This window comes from Canis aureus, chromosome 5 (genome assembly GCF_053574225.1).
Source record: "Canis aureus isolate CA01 chromosome 5, VMU_Caureus_v.1.0, whole genome shotgun sequence".
Classification (NCBI taxonomy): domain Eukaryota; kingdom Metazoa; phylum Chordata; class Mammalia; order Carnivora; family Canidae; genus Canis; species Canis aureus.
In genome coordinates this window covers 13,957,913-13,972,979 of record NC_135615.1, presented here as the reverse complement: position 1 = coordinate 13,972,979, position 15,067 = coordinate 13,957,913, and the positions used below count along the sequence as shown (strand labels likewise).

General features: G+C 34.3%; 1 protein-coding gene across 5 annotated transcripts in view; it reads right to left on the bottom strand.

Moving 5' to 3' along the window:
- Positions 1-15,067, bottom strand: part of EPC1 (enhancer of polycomb 1) — a 92,398-nt gene that overhangs the window by 23,029 nt on the left and 54,302 nt on the right. For all 5 annotated transcript variants that reach the window (XM_077896887.1, XM_077896889.1, XM_077896884.1 and 2 more), the window contains exon 2: positions 6,924-7,083. In XM_077896887.1, the coding sequence (XP_077753013.1) occupies positions 6,924-7,083 (160 nt within the window). The remainder of the gene's footprint in view (positions 1-6,923; positions 7,084-15,067) is intronic.

Genomic DNA, 15,067 nt, shown 5'->3' with positions numbered 1-15,067 from the left:
GAAAGTAGCACCAGAAGAATAATGGGGGAAGACTGTGTGTTGTAAGTGAATGTGGAACTAGGCAAAGGGAAGGAGGAAATGTAATCTTTCAGAATCAGGGATAAGAGTATTCTGAGGGGAAAAAAAAAAAAAAAAAAGAGTATTCTGAGAGGTACCTTAAAAAGTAAGTTCTATAAGGATCTATTAAAAACAAACAAACAAACAAACCTCCTTCTTCTTCCTTTTTTTTTTTTTTTTTAAACAAATTCACACTTACAAAAATTGCAAAATGAGACTAGTATAGGTAGGGATGCCTAAGTGGCTCAGTCGGTTGCAGGTCTGCTTTCAGCTCAGATCATAATCCGGAGGTCCTAGGATCAAGCCCCACATCAGGCTCCTTGCTCAGCATGGAGCCTGCTTCTCCCTCACCCTCTGCCCTTCCCCTGTGCTTCTGCTTGCACTCTTTCTCTCTCGCATTCTTGGTTTCTCTCTCACATAAATAAATAAAATCTCAAAAAAAATTGTACATGGAACACCCACATATCCTATACCCAGATTCACCTACTGTTAAATTTTATTGTTATCATTTTAATGTATTCTCTATTTTGTATCTCTATGTACACTCAGTATATTTTTTGAGGCACTAAAGGGTAAATTACATTCATAACGGTTCCCTACTGCTAAATATTTCAGAGTGTATTTCCTTAGACTCTTTTATATAATCACATTACAGTCACCAACCAACTTCATAAATTTACACTCATACAACAATTTAATCGCCAGCCTACATTCCAATTTTCTCAGCTGATCCAATAATTTGTAATATTTATCCCCTCCAGCATGAGACCAGTCTAGGATCAGGTACTATTTTTGTTATTGTCTCTTTGGCCTCCTTTAATCTGGAACATTTCCACAGACTTTGTCTTTTAAAAGACACTGATGTTTTTGAAGAATACAGAACTCTCCACAGAATATTTATTATTATTCCTATTATGATTAGACTACATACTCTTAGATGGCATACTACATACTCAACTTTCTTAGTCCTTCACAGGGTATCACATCTAGAGGCACATAATGTTCATCTGTTCCTCATAAGTGATGAAAATTATTATCACCAGTCAAGAAATTACCCAACTTTTCCACAGTATAACTATTGTTTATTTTTCCCCCTCTCTTGTAACTAATAAACACTTGGTAGGGAGAGATTAAGATCATGCAAATATCCTGTTCCTCATCAAAATTTCCTCTTATATTGAGAACACATTGATGATTCTTACATAATTCAGTCTTGGTCACAATAATTACAAAAATTTTCTTCCAACTCCAGTACTCTCCTCACATTGTACCACTCAGCTTTTGGCTTTATACTATTAAAAGCACGAGGCTACCTTCACGATTTTTTATTATCAGTATGTACTCATGAATTCCTACATTTTTCACTGCTTTATTCATTATTGCGTTAAATTATTCTCCTGCTTAAATTGTCCCAGAACCAGCCAGTGGAAGAAATTCTTGTGTCATTGTGATATGCTCCTGTCATTTTTTTAATGGTTAATTTCTGGCATAGTAAGAGGAGGTTCCAGGTTCATCTTGCACCTACCCTGCCACAGCCCTGGAATCAGCCATTTCTCCACAGATTCTTGGTCTTATTTAATGTAGAATGGATTAGAGAAAGGTGCTAGGTATGCTCATTACTACTGAATAATCTTGCTTTTGGCTCTTCCAGTAGGCAGAACTACAATATATTTATCTGTACCTCCACACAAAGGCATCTATACATATGTAAATGTACATCAAGATTACCCTTTAAAAAAAGGTTTCCTTTCAGGTTTAATAGGAGAGCCTTGAGACCCAAGTGCAAAAGGAAGGAGAAGAGAGAATTGTTTTCATCTCTTCTGGTCAGAACTGTTCTGTCCTTTCTCCCAGTATAAACAAGAAAGAAGTCCTACCTGTAATAATCTAGAAGCCTTACGGATCACCAGCAAAATAGAAACATTACATGATCCTTTGGATCAGGAAATGCTGAGTGTCAAGAACTCAGTGAAATAGCTTAGAAAGTACCTAAAGAAGGGGATTTGGGTTTCTTCCTTCGAGCTCTGATTGGATAAAATAAAGAAAATTATGATATCTTCTCCAAGTCAGCTGAAGTAAGGATAGAGTTGAACTTTCCCAAACTAATGTTCAATTAAATGTTAACAGAGAACATGTAATAAATACAATTGGAAAATGCTAGATTAAAAATAAGCTTGCTTTTTCTTTTTTTTAAAAACCACAAGATTCTCAGAGCCTATAAATATAATATGCATATGACTCTGGCGGTAGGTAGGAGAGTAAAATGTGGAATTATTCTCAAACGTGTCTGACCATTCCTTTCTTAGAGAATACTAGTTATCACCTTAAAAACTCTCAAGAAGAGTTTGCATAACATTATTAGCTTAAGAGCTTCACAAAATAGAAATTAAGGGAACTAAAATGAATCAGTCCATATTTATGTCATAAGCGAATTTTCTAAGAAGATTTTATTTATTTATTCATGAGAGACAGAGAGACAGAGAGAGAGAGAGAGAGAGAGAGAGGCAGAGACACAGGCAGAGGGAGAAGCAGGCTCCATGCAGGGAGCCCAACGTGGGATTCGATCCCAGGTCTCCAGGATCAGGCCCTGGGCTGAAGGAGGCGCTAAACTGCTGAGCCACTGAGCAACCCGGGCTGCCCTGTCATAAGTGATTTATTAGACCACCTAGCAGTCAAAATTCTATTTTAACTTTGCAGAAATTTATACTCTATTTTTTATTTATTGTAGTATATTAAAAGCCAATATCAAATTTTAAAGAATTAACATAAATCTTAAACATTTTTTCCAGAAAACAGAGTAAGAACACTTTCCAACCTGTTTTATGAAGTCACTATAGCTCTGATACCAAAGCCAAATAAGACAGAACACACAAATGTGCGCGCGCGCGCGCGCGCACACACACACACACACACACACAGCCAAACTATTTCTCGTGAACCTAGATGCAAAATTCCACAATTAAAATCTTCTCCAACAAAATATTTAAAAATAATATACTACAGTCAGGTAGTATGTGAAATTGGTTCAATATCTGAAAATCAACTAATATAATAGCTTATCCTATCAACAGGCTAAAGAAGAAAAAAAATCACATCATGCTACCCATTGATGTAGAAAAAGCCATCTGACAAAATTGAATACTGATTCATGATAAAAACTCTCAGTATGCTAAGAATAAAAATCACGATCCATAAGAAGAAAACTGATAAACTGGATCTCAGCAAAAAAGCTTTTGCTACGTGAAAGAGTTGGTTAAGAGGATGAAAAGGCACTATACCCTAGGAGAAAAGATTTCCAAATCACATATATGACAATTTCATATATGTGAAAAAAACAAACAAACAAAAAAAAACCTTACAGGGGATATAATACTTAATGGTGAAAGACTTAATTATTATTTCCTTCTAACATCAAGAACAAGGAAAGGATGTCTGCTCTCACCACTTATATTTTAACAATACTGAAGTATTAGCCACTATAATGGAAGAAATAAATTAAAGACAGAAATACTGAAAAGGAAAAATAAAGTTGTCTCTAATTGCATGATTTTCTATGTAGAATATCCCAAAGAATCTACAAGCGTTTAGAACTAATAAGCAATTTCAGTTAGGGCCATAGGGTATAAGATAAATAATTTCACCTGCATTTCTGTACACTGACCATGAACAATTGGAAACCAAAATAAAAAATGCAATACCATTTTCAATTGCTCCAAAGAAAATAAAACACAGGTATAAACCTAAAGAAACATATACAGGATATGTATGATGAAAATTATAAAGTGTTAATGGAAGAAATGAAAGAAGACCTAAATACCTGCAGAGTCATACTGTGGTCATGGACTGAAGACTCAACACAGTAAAGATGTCAGTTCTCCCTAGAGTGATCTATAGGTTTAATCTAATTCCTATCAAAATCTCAGCAAGTTTTTTTTTTAATATTTTATTTATTCATGAGAGACACACAGAGAGAGGCAGAGACATAAGCAGAGGGAGGAGCAGGCTCCATGCAGGGAGCCTGATGTGGGACTCGACCCCAGAACTCCAGGATCACACTCTGAGCTGAAGGCAGATGCTTAACAGCTGAGCCACCCAGGCGTCCCACAGCAAGCTTCTTTGTAGACACTGACAAGCTTATTGTAATATTTATATGGAAAGGCCTTAGAATACCCAATACAATTTTGAAAAAGAAAAATAAAGAAGGAATGACTCTCCTTGATATTAAGGGTTATTAAAAGCTGCAGTAATCAAATCAGTGGTACCATCTTGGAATGAACAGAAATCAAGGGAAGAGAATATAAAACCCAGAAATAGATCCGTATCAATATGCCTAATTAATTATTGGCAAAGAAACAAGCAACTCAATGGAGGAGGGATGGCTTTTTCAATAAATGATGCTGGGGCAACTGCACATCCAGGAGTAAAAAACAAAACCAAACCCCAAAAACAAAAATCCTTTGACCTCACACACTCAAATACTGATGATACACTTAAATGTGAAACTGTAATCTTCTAGAATAGAACACAGGAGAAACTCTTTTGTACCCAGGAAAGGCAGAGTTCTTAAGAGTTGATACCAAAATCATGATCCATAGAGGAAACTGATTAAACCGGATCTCATCAGAATTATAAGCTTCTGCTGTATGACAGACTGTTAAGAGAATGAAAAGACAAACTGTATACTGGGAGAAAATATTTCTAAATCACATATATGACAAAGACTTTGGGTCTAGAATATATAAAACAGAATACTCAAACTCAATGTTAAAAACAATCTAATTAGAAAATGGGCAAACACAAGGACAATCACTTCACCAGAGGATATATAGGTGGCAAATAAACACATGAAAAGATACTTAACATATTAGCCATTTAGAGAAATACAAATTTAAAGTATAATAAGAGATCACTGCATACCTATGAGAATGCTTAAAGTAAAAAAGTGCTAACCCCAAATACTGAATACAGGAAAAACTGGGTCACACATACACTGCTGGGAGATAATGTAACACAGCATAGGTATTCTCGGAAATACCGTAGAATTTCTTGTCAAACTAAAAACGGACCCAGCAACTGCACTCATAGGTATTTATTCCAGGAGATATAAAACTTATGTTCACACAAAAGCCTGCACATTAATGTTCATAGCAGCTTTATCTGTAATAGTCAAAGCCTGGAAACTACTCAAGTTTCACCGGGTGTGTTTCACCGGGTCAATGGTTAAATAAACATATTAAGGAATACTACTCACCAATAAGAAGGAATGATCTATATTATATGAAACAAGTTGGATGAACTTCAATGCTAAGTGAAAAAAGCCAATCACAAAGGATATACACTGCATGATTCTGTTATATTTATGAACTAAATATATATATATATATATATATATATATATATATGATGGTACAGTTGAGTTATCCTGATTGAGGTATACAAAGGCGCATATATTGTCCTTTGAATTTATAATTATTTAAAACAAAAAGTTAAAAGAAACTCAGTGGTAGCTAACACCAACACTAATTTGCAGACTATCTTGATTAATATTCCAATGTACATATCTTTCTGAGACAACACACTTCAAATGTACCCTGATTAAAGAATTTTCTCCCTTGGGGATCCCTGGGTGGCTCAGCGGTTCAGTGCCTGCCTTGGCCCAGGGCGTGATCCTGGAGACCTGGGACTGAGTCCCGCATCAGGCTCCTGAATGGAGCCTGCTTCTCCCTCTGCCTATGTCTCTGCCTCTCTCTTTCTGTATCTCTCATGAATAAATAAATAAAACCTTAAAAAAAAAAAAAAATCAAATGCCAACACAGTACTGATAAGAGACAATACAAACACTATCTTTATTTTTGGATTTTCGTATTTAATAAATAGTAAAATAAATGTTTAGAATCTAGGACAGAAACTAGATCATACGAAGAAAAGGTTAAATGAAAAAAATAGTTAATAAGTTTTACAGTAATTCCTAAAAAAAAAAACATCAATTTACATGGTCCTGAAAAAAAGATTAGACAGGTGGCTGGAAAGACCTCTTAATCAGAAAAGTCAACCACACAATAATGAAAGCTGTACCAATTTTACCTTAGTAAACTTTAAACTACGTTTTAGAGTTGCCAACTACTTGGGGATTGAGTGAGTGAATTGCATTCTCTAAGTTTTACAAGCTCTCAGCTATTCATCATCAAATGTGATAGGCATCAAAGGATCATTACTAATGAAGAACTCATCACTACCAAGTGAAGTAAGTTACTACCTAGAACACTAAAAGTTGGTAGGATCGGATCACAAATCAGAGGTTGGCAAACTGTTGTCCATGGGCCAACAATGGGTTGCTATCTGTTTTTCTCAATAAAGTTTTATTGAAACATAGTCATGTTCATTCGTTTACATATTGTCAACTGCTGATTCTGCCTTTCTTTCAACAGTAGAGCTGAATAGTTGTGACAGAATGAATGACCCAAAAAGGCTAAGTTATATACTATTTAACCATCTGACCCTTTTTTAAAAAGTTTGCTGATTCTGACTTTTACTAAGAAATTCTTTAAGGCTACTCATATCACTATTTCTGAAAAGTAAGAAAATCATTTCTACATCTGAGTTATATTCTTTATCCTATTTGTCTAAAGTAGTTTAAGAGCACATGTTGAAATGAAATGTTTTTAAAAGCGTAAGATGAAAATGCTATCATTTCTGTCAGGCAGAAATCTCCATTTTAAAAGCTGAAAATAGACTCCTCTGGTAACTCTCTAGCTGATGCTGGTCAATAAAATGGATACTGAAAATGGTCTTGAACAGGTAAAAACATGTCAAGAGTTAAGCAGAAAATAGCTATAGAAAATATAATCATGAAAAGAGTAATTACTTACGCTGTATGTGAATGAGCTGCTTTGGCATCTTAAATTCCCCGGGATATATAGACTCATAGTAGGCAATATTACTTTCTGCCTCTGGGACTGGTATGACCATATTATCCCTCTTCTCGCCATACACCTGCTGTGCTGAAATAGCCCGCTGAAGATGGTGTTCCTAAAACAGGAATAAATAGTTAAGTTTATGTATTTTAAAAATAGCAAACAGAATATATAGCCTCATGAAGACATTTTTGTTCATGTGTTTTAAAACTGAAAGGACTGTACCCTTGAAAGGATGCTAACAATACAATTAGTAGTAAAAACATTTTAAGTAGAAATAAGGTTTTGTTAGATTCACTGTATACTTCCTCAATTTAAGAAATGTACTACATAAAAATTGAATTAAATTATACAAAAGATTCAAAAAACTGCCTAAACTGTTACTTTAAGTTTCTATTTTACAGATGAGATTCAAAGAAAAAGAGTTAAAATATTTATATTTGTATGAAGAAAGCAGGCTATGGATAAAAAAATTCTAATCTTTTCATAGAATGCTTCATGAATCTGGAAAGCACTTTCATACAAATCAACTAATACAATCTTTTCAAATAAGAGCAGAGAGTATCCTCTTCATTTTTAGTTGATGAAACTGACACATTCAAATCCAGTCTTTTGTCTCGATAATCCCTTAAGCATTTCCAGAACCTAGTGTAGGGGTCGAAAGTACAGGCTTCAGAGTATATAACTACTAGAGAGACACCTTAGTTTTCTGTTTCCTATAGTATGAGAAAAAAAAATCTACTTTTTAGGGCGGGAGATTTAAGTAAGATGAATGTGCATAAAAAGTTTTGTATAATGCTTGGCATGTAACAGTTATTCGAATAAGCTTTGGTTTAGTCACCACACAGAAAGATTTTACCAGTTTGTGATACCACCAGCTGCCATAAAAATATCTGTTCTCTCTCAGCCCTATCATCACAGAATTTTTGATAAAATATATAAAATACAAATTCAAGGACAAAAAATATTCCAATGATATGAAAACAGAAAATTCCAGTCCTCCTAAGTACTCTGCTTTAATTTTTAAAAATTATAATTTCTAATAGGATTTAAAAGTCAGACAAAATTCTACTATGCAACATACAGAGCTTTATACCTAGGGCTTTGCTAGATACATCCTGGAGATCTTTCTACACTGTACTTCTACTACAATTTTTAGGACAGCTGCAGTGTATTCCATTATATGGATGTACCATAATTTACTTAACCAGACATAATTGATAGGAAAAAAATCTCCTGGAAACAACCTGAATGCCTACTCTTCTTCCTGAATGCTACAAAAGTCACACCTGTACTGTTATATACAACACATCTTTGTGGATTTGTGAAGCATCTGTAGGACAACTACAAAAAAGTCCACAAAGGGCATATGAGGGTCCCACAACATACACTACCATTCTTTGTAATACTTTTTTTTTTTTTAAAGATTAATTTATTTGAGAGAGAGAGAGAGAGAACAAGCATACGAGCAGGAGGGGCAGAGGGAGAATCTTGCCCCACATGGGGCTGGCTCCATCTCATTACCCTGAGCCAAAACCAGAAGTTGGATGCTTAACGGACTATATACTACATAGGCATGTCCTCCTTGTAGTATCTTATTGACTCTTTTAAATTTTAAAATCATCCATCTTGTCACTTTAGGTTCTTTTATAATGATTTTTTCTTAAATGTTGTTGCTGTTTGTTCATTTTCAAAAGAGCTACTTTTTTCTTGACACTTAAATAGATGGTTTCCTTTTTAATATTAAGGAAATTGGCCCTGTGTAATAAATTTCCAAATATTTTCCTGAAGCACTTCTTGTCTATGCAAGAAAGTTCTATTAGTCACATTTATTAATCTTTTCATTTGTGATTTTGTCATACTTACTATCAGGTATAAATTATATAGTCACAAACTAGATGTAAACAAATACTTTCTTTTTTATAACTCAATCTGATCTTTGATTCAGGCTCCCTAATGGCTAAATGTATCCTCTTATACTTTGGTATACTATGTTGTTTTATCTACTGGCCCTTAACTATTGACACAGGATGCTTCTGTAAACTCCAGCTGGGAAGTCTGTCACATGTATACTTTTTCTACTCTCAGATGCCCTCAAATGTCAAGAAAAAAATTTTTTGACCTTTGTCCTACATACATATCAAACTCAAGGAGGGAGTGGGAAAGCAAGGCACCTTATTCTTAATTTGCATTTTGTCCCTAATTTAGAACAATTAATCTATTATCATTTCTTTGTGTAGGTGAACATGTGAAAAATATGGTTTATCTTTTTATTCTTTGTATAAGGAGAGATAATGGCAAGCCACTTGTCCTAGTGTCATATGTAAAATCTATTCTCTTTAATAATTAAAAATGTACCTATATCATAAAATAAATTCCCCTTGCACTTGGCAGCATTCCTAAGTCTTTTTTCCTACTCTACCCAAACTGGCTCTTATGCCAGTATTTAATTTTTTTAAAAGTGTAGCCTCATACTATATTTTCTTATCTAGTAATGCAATTCTTCCTTTGTAATTCTTTTTCAGAATATTCCTGGCTATCTCATTTATTTTTCTAGATGAACCATAAAGAAAGTTACTTTCTAGGTGTGAAGTGGGACCTCTAAAGTATTTTGATTTTTACAGGCAATATATTATGCTGGTTAAGAACATGGACTTTGGGGGATCCCTGGGTGGCGCAGCGGTTTGGCGCCTGCCTTTGGCCCAGGGCGCGATCCTGGAGACCCGGGATCGAATCCCACGTCGGGCTCCCGGTGCATGGGGCCTGCTTCTCCCTCTGCCTGTGTCTCTGCCTCTCTCTCTGTGACTATCATAAATAAATAAATAAAAATAATTATTAAAAAAAAAAAAAGAACATGGACTTTGGTAATCAAGAGTGCTCTGGATTTGGATGTTGGCTTGATAGCCTAGTAGCTCTAGGACTTTAGGACAGGAGATAAGATACTTATCTCAGTATGTTTTACTATCTGTAAATGTACAATGTGTACCTACCATATGGAATTGTGGTTAAGATAAAATGCCTGAGATCTACTAATTATCCAACATCTGGTAGCAAATATAGATCTTTCATTATTAGAAAAGCTCTTCCATTTGCTTAATAGTTACCATTTATATTCTCTTTAGTATGAAGTGTTCTGTAGAAAGAATTTTTTCCTATGGTTTTATCCATTTTCCAAAACTGTGGACTCAAATTTTTATTAATAACAGAGTGAAGACTTACTGCTTTAAAAAAAAAAACAAAAAAAAAACCCAAAACCTTACTTGTAGTTTTTTGTTTTATAAAATATTTCACAAAATTTCCTATTTTTAACAGTTAAGAAAAATGATTTCCCCTTAATACATGGCTTATAGGGGTGGTGTCATGAGTACAACATACTCTCATCAAATGGTTCAATTATAAAAACATTTTATTATAATAGAATAAGAAAAAATACAGAACATTAATTTTGGAATCTAGGTTGAGAGTAGTTCATGAACTATGTTCATAACATAGTTATGAAGGCTTTCTCTAAGTTAGAAAATTCTTATAATAAAAAGATAAAGAAGAATAGGGTATTAAGGACCCTAAGTACATGCAATAAACAATATCTATGGTTAGGTTCTTCTAGGTCTTACAAAAATATTCTCCAACAACTGGAGTGTAACTTTATTAAATACTCCTATTTACTCTCTCCCATGTGTGTCAGGACCAAACATAGGCCAGTATGGCTGGAGCAGGGTGAGTGAGAGGGGAGAATAGCAGATGCTATCTGCTCAGGGGATGAGCACCAGATCATGCAGAGTCACTGGTCATGTCCTTTTACTAAGAGCAAGAGTGGCTATAAGGTTTTAAAAGATTGCCCTGATGGTTATATAGACAATAGACCACATTCTATAAAATGGAATATGTGTATTCCAATTTAAATGGTTCAGAATAATACTTAATGATACGGAAAAAACCCCATCAATTTATTAAGTAAAAAAGATAGACCTGAAAACTCTATGTTCAAGATATTGGTATTAATCTTCTTTTAAAAGAAAAAGACACAACTGAACATAAACACCTTCATAAAAAAATCTTAAAGTAGATGAGCATATATATACGAATCAATCCTCTCTGTATTCTTTTATTCCTTTCCTTGCCTTATTCTTTCATAGCTCTTATCATCCTCTGACATGTCATTTACTTGTTTACTGTTGTCACCCTTTCCTCCTCCCACTTTCTTTCCACCACCCCAATCTAAACAGCATGAAAGCAAGGATTTTTGTCTATTTTGTTCACTGCTAAATAGCCACCCTAAAAAACAGTGCTGGACACAAAGCAGAGTGTTTATTTGTATGATGTACATATCTGTGCATTGCTGTACAGATATATACAAAAAGTTTTTTTTTTTTTTTTTAAGATTTTTAAAAAATTTATTCATGAGAGACACAGGCAGAGAAAGAAGCAAGCCCCATGCAGGGAGCCTGATGTGGGACTCAATCCGGGGACTCCAGGACCATGCCCTGGGCCAAAGGCAGGCACTAAACCACTGAGCCAACCAGGGATCCCCTATACATAAAGTTTCAAAGTATATATACCAAAAAGTTAATGGATTATCTCCAAGGGATACAATTTTGAAATGCTCTTTTGTAATTTTATTTCCTAAATTTTCTACAATGTATTTATAATACTTTTTGATTAAAAATTTTGATTTCACTAAATGATTTTCTAAAACACCAATACTTTCTAGAAGACATAATTTATTTGGTTCAGTAAAACCTGTCCCATATAAGTTAGTTTAGTTCAAGAGTAAAATACACTTGTAGCTTTCCAGGTAAAGAAAGTTATTTTTAAAACCCAAAACTATATACATCTATTCTAGGAACCCGAACATTCAGTTACATAAAAACATTAAATTATAAGTGAAAATGAGATTTTTGCTTTGAGTAAAAGGATGTAGAATGGTGAAGCCAAGTAACAAACGAAATAAATTAGAATGAGTTCTGAATGCAATCCAGTAATTACTGAATGCCTTGTATAAATACCTAAGATAATCCAATTTTAAATTATAATTATATAAAAAGTTAGATGTTCCTTGAATATCTGTCATTGAAATTTTTTTTTTAATTTTTATTTATTTATGATAGTCACACAGAGAGAGAGAGAGGCAGAGACATAGGCAGAGGGAGAAGCAGGCTCCATGCACCGGGAGCCCGACGTGGGATTCGATACCGGGTCTCCAGGATCACTCCCTGAGCCAAAGGCAGGCGCTAAACCGCTGCGCCACCCAGGGATCCCTGAAATTTTTGAATAAATCTACTTGCAGCATTAAGTAGACCAGCTGTGTTCAAATAACTTCAAATAGTCCAATAGAGTTGGACAGTTTTTTAACTTTTTAACAAAAAAAGAGTGATGGATTCTAAACTTAGGTTTTTTTTTTTTTTTTTTTTTTTAAACGTTAGGACTTCTGAGAACTTTGAACACATTAATGTATATTGTGGTTGTTCAAGAGTGGAATATAGTCATTCCAAGCCTATGACTACAAAATAATTTTTTTCAGAAAATATCTATTAATAGTTCATAGAGAACTTTTGTTAATACACAGCTTGGGCAATATTGGTATAGAACAAAAACTACAGATATGGAGCAGAGTATTTAGGATTAAGTTTATTCATTCATTAACTTAGTCCATGTTTATTGAGTGCCAACCCTGTGCCTGGCATGGAAAAACAATTTTGTGAATAAAACACACCCAGTCCCCTAACACTGTAGAGCCTATACTCTAGTAGGGAGAACAGATACTAGTAAAATAGTTCTAAAAATAATTTGCACGGTGTGCGAAGTGCTATGAAGAAAAAGTACAATGTGTTATGGTAAAAGGAAAAGGATTTCAAGGACAGTATTTTCACTAGCACAAAGAGAAATTTAAGCTAACATCTGCAGTAATGGGAGTTAAAAGATTGTTTTAAAAAGGGGGGAAACTGAAGACTACTTATACATTTGACACACTAGATAGGTAAAATTTCTTTATATTACAGAATATTTATATTAAGCACCAAAACACCAAATACAACTCCAATTTTTCATAAAAATAACAGAGGCATAAATTCCAGTTTGGTTTTACAGGAAACAAGGTAAATAAAATTAAATAACCTAAAGAATTCTTTAATATTTGATCTTACATAAAATTGAATTAGATGAACTATAACTTATGATTAAGCAAATAACTTAAAAAGCTTCTTGCACTACAAGTAATTATATTTTGTATATGCAGCAATAAAATAAAAGCAAAAGAGCCATACAAAAGAGGATCTGAAAAGACTGAACAACGATCTTTACAAAGTTCAGAGGCATACTGTCACGTCTCTATGAACCTTGCTATCACGGCACTGGGCTCCAAGAGTATTCACTCATGTTACTTCAGCCTGCCTAGTACACTGAAAGAGCATGGGTTTTACAGAGACCTACGTAAGAATCTTAGATTCCTCCTCAGACCCCAAGTCCAGAATGTCACTCTGCTACCTATTTGTATTATTTTGTTTTCCCCCCCTTACCCATCTTGCCCTCTATTCTCTCCAATAGTTGTTTTTTTACTCTCCTCTTTTATTTTTGTTTACCCCTAGAAAAATGTTGCCCTTTCAAATTGCCTTATTATGGTCTCCTTGTTAAATGCATTATTGGTAGCTAATGTGAAAGGGTTAAACTGGCTCTGAACAGGGTATTCACTTATATTTGAGAAATCAGAAATTACCATTTTTATTGATAAAATGAGAGTGACATTAGCTTTGTGTAGATAAAAGCTATCTGTAAGGACAGTACTGCGAATGTGTCTTAACATTTGCTCTGTGCCTTTGCTCACATGGATGGATACATCTGTTAACATTACTGTTCACCATGCCCCCACTCCACCATGGGAAATTCCGGCTTGTTCTTCAAAGTCTGGTTTAAAATTATCTTTCCTCTTTCTCCCCTTAACAGAAATGCTCAATTTGTGCTTCTACAGTACTACAGTCCCTACTTAAAAACTGTGTTGTAATTATGTTTATATACTCATCTCCAAAATGTAGACAGTATGTTTAACTAACCTTTGTATTTTTTCCTTTAAAAGATGTGTTCTCTTGTATTATTTGGGGGCTTTAATGTTTTTTTAGGATGAAGACTAAGTACAATTACCTCTGTAACCTACTCAGCATCTAGTATGGTATTTTGCTTTATTACAGATATTCAACACTTCGTATCATTACAGAAAAATGGTAAGTATCTGTCTAAATAAAATGGGTGAAAAAAGAAAAAGAAAAAATCTAATGCATATTAACAAAGCAAAAAGACCTATTCAAGGTTATATTGTACAAATTACTAAACAAAGATTTTTAAAAAATAAAGATTAAATTATATTCACTTATTCATTAAATTTTTATTTAAGCAAATGATAACCTTAACACTTAGATATAATTAAGACCATATTAAACCTCTTGGGTTATGCAATTAAAAAGTTTATTATAAGCAACAATATATAAAATTCCTGATGGCGAAATAAGTGATTACTAATTTGTAAAAAGCCACTTAAGATATTTAGGGATCCCTGGGTGGCGCAGCGGTTTAGCGCCTGCTTTTGGCCCAGGGCGCGATCCTGGACACCCGGGATCGAATCCCACATCGGGCTCTCGGTGCATGGAGCCTGCTTCTCCCTCTGCCTATGTCTCTGCCCCCCCCTCTATCTCTCTCTCTCTCTCTCTCTCTCTCTGTGACTATCATAAATAAATAAAAATTAAAAAAAAAAAAAAGAAATTTAAATCCCCCTTCCCCGTTATTTATGCATGTAGAGCTAGACTCCATTGCTACTTGAACAAAGGCACTGAACTGAATTACTTTCCTATCATACACTGACATTTCTAAGAACTAAAACATCAATGCCTATTCAGGAATATGGCTCCAGCAAGGACTCCATAGTTTTTCTACATCCAAATACCCCAATTCTTGATTGGCTCGGTATGATAACTTTATGACTGGTTTCCCTGAGTCTATTTTTGTTCATTCTTCACAGAACAGCCAACCTGTTAATATACAAGTCAAATCATACTATTATTCCATTTAAAATATTCCAATTATTTCTTACCTCATTCAAAATAAAATCCAAA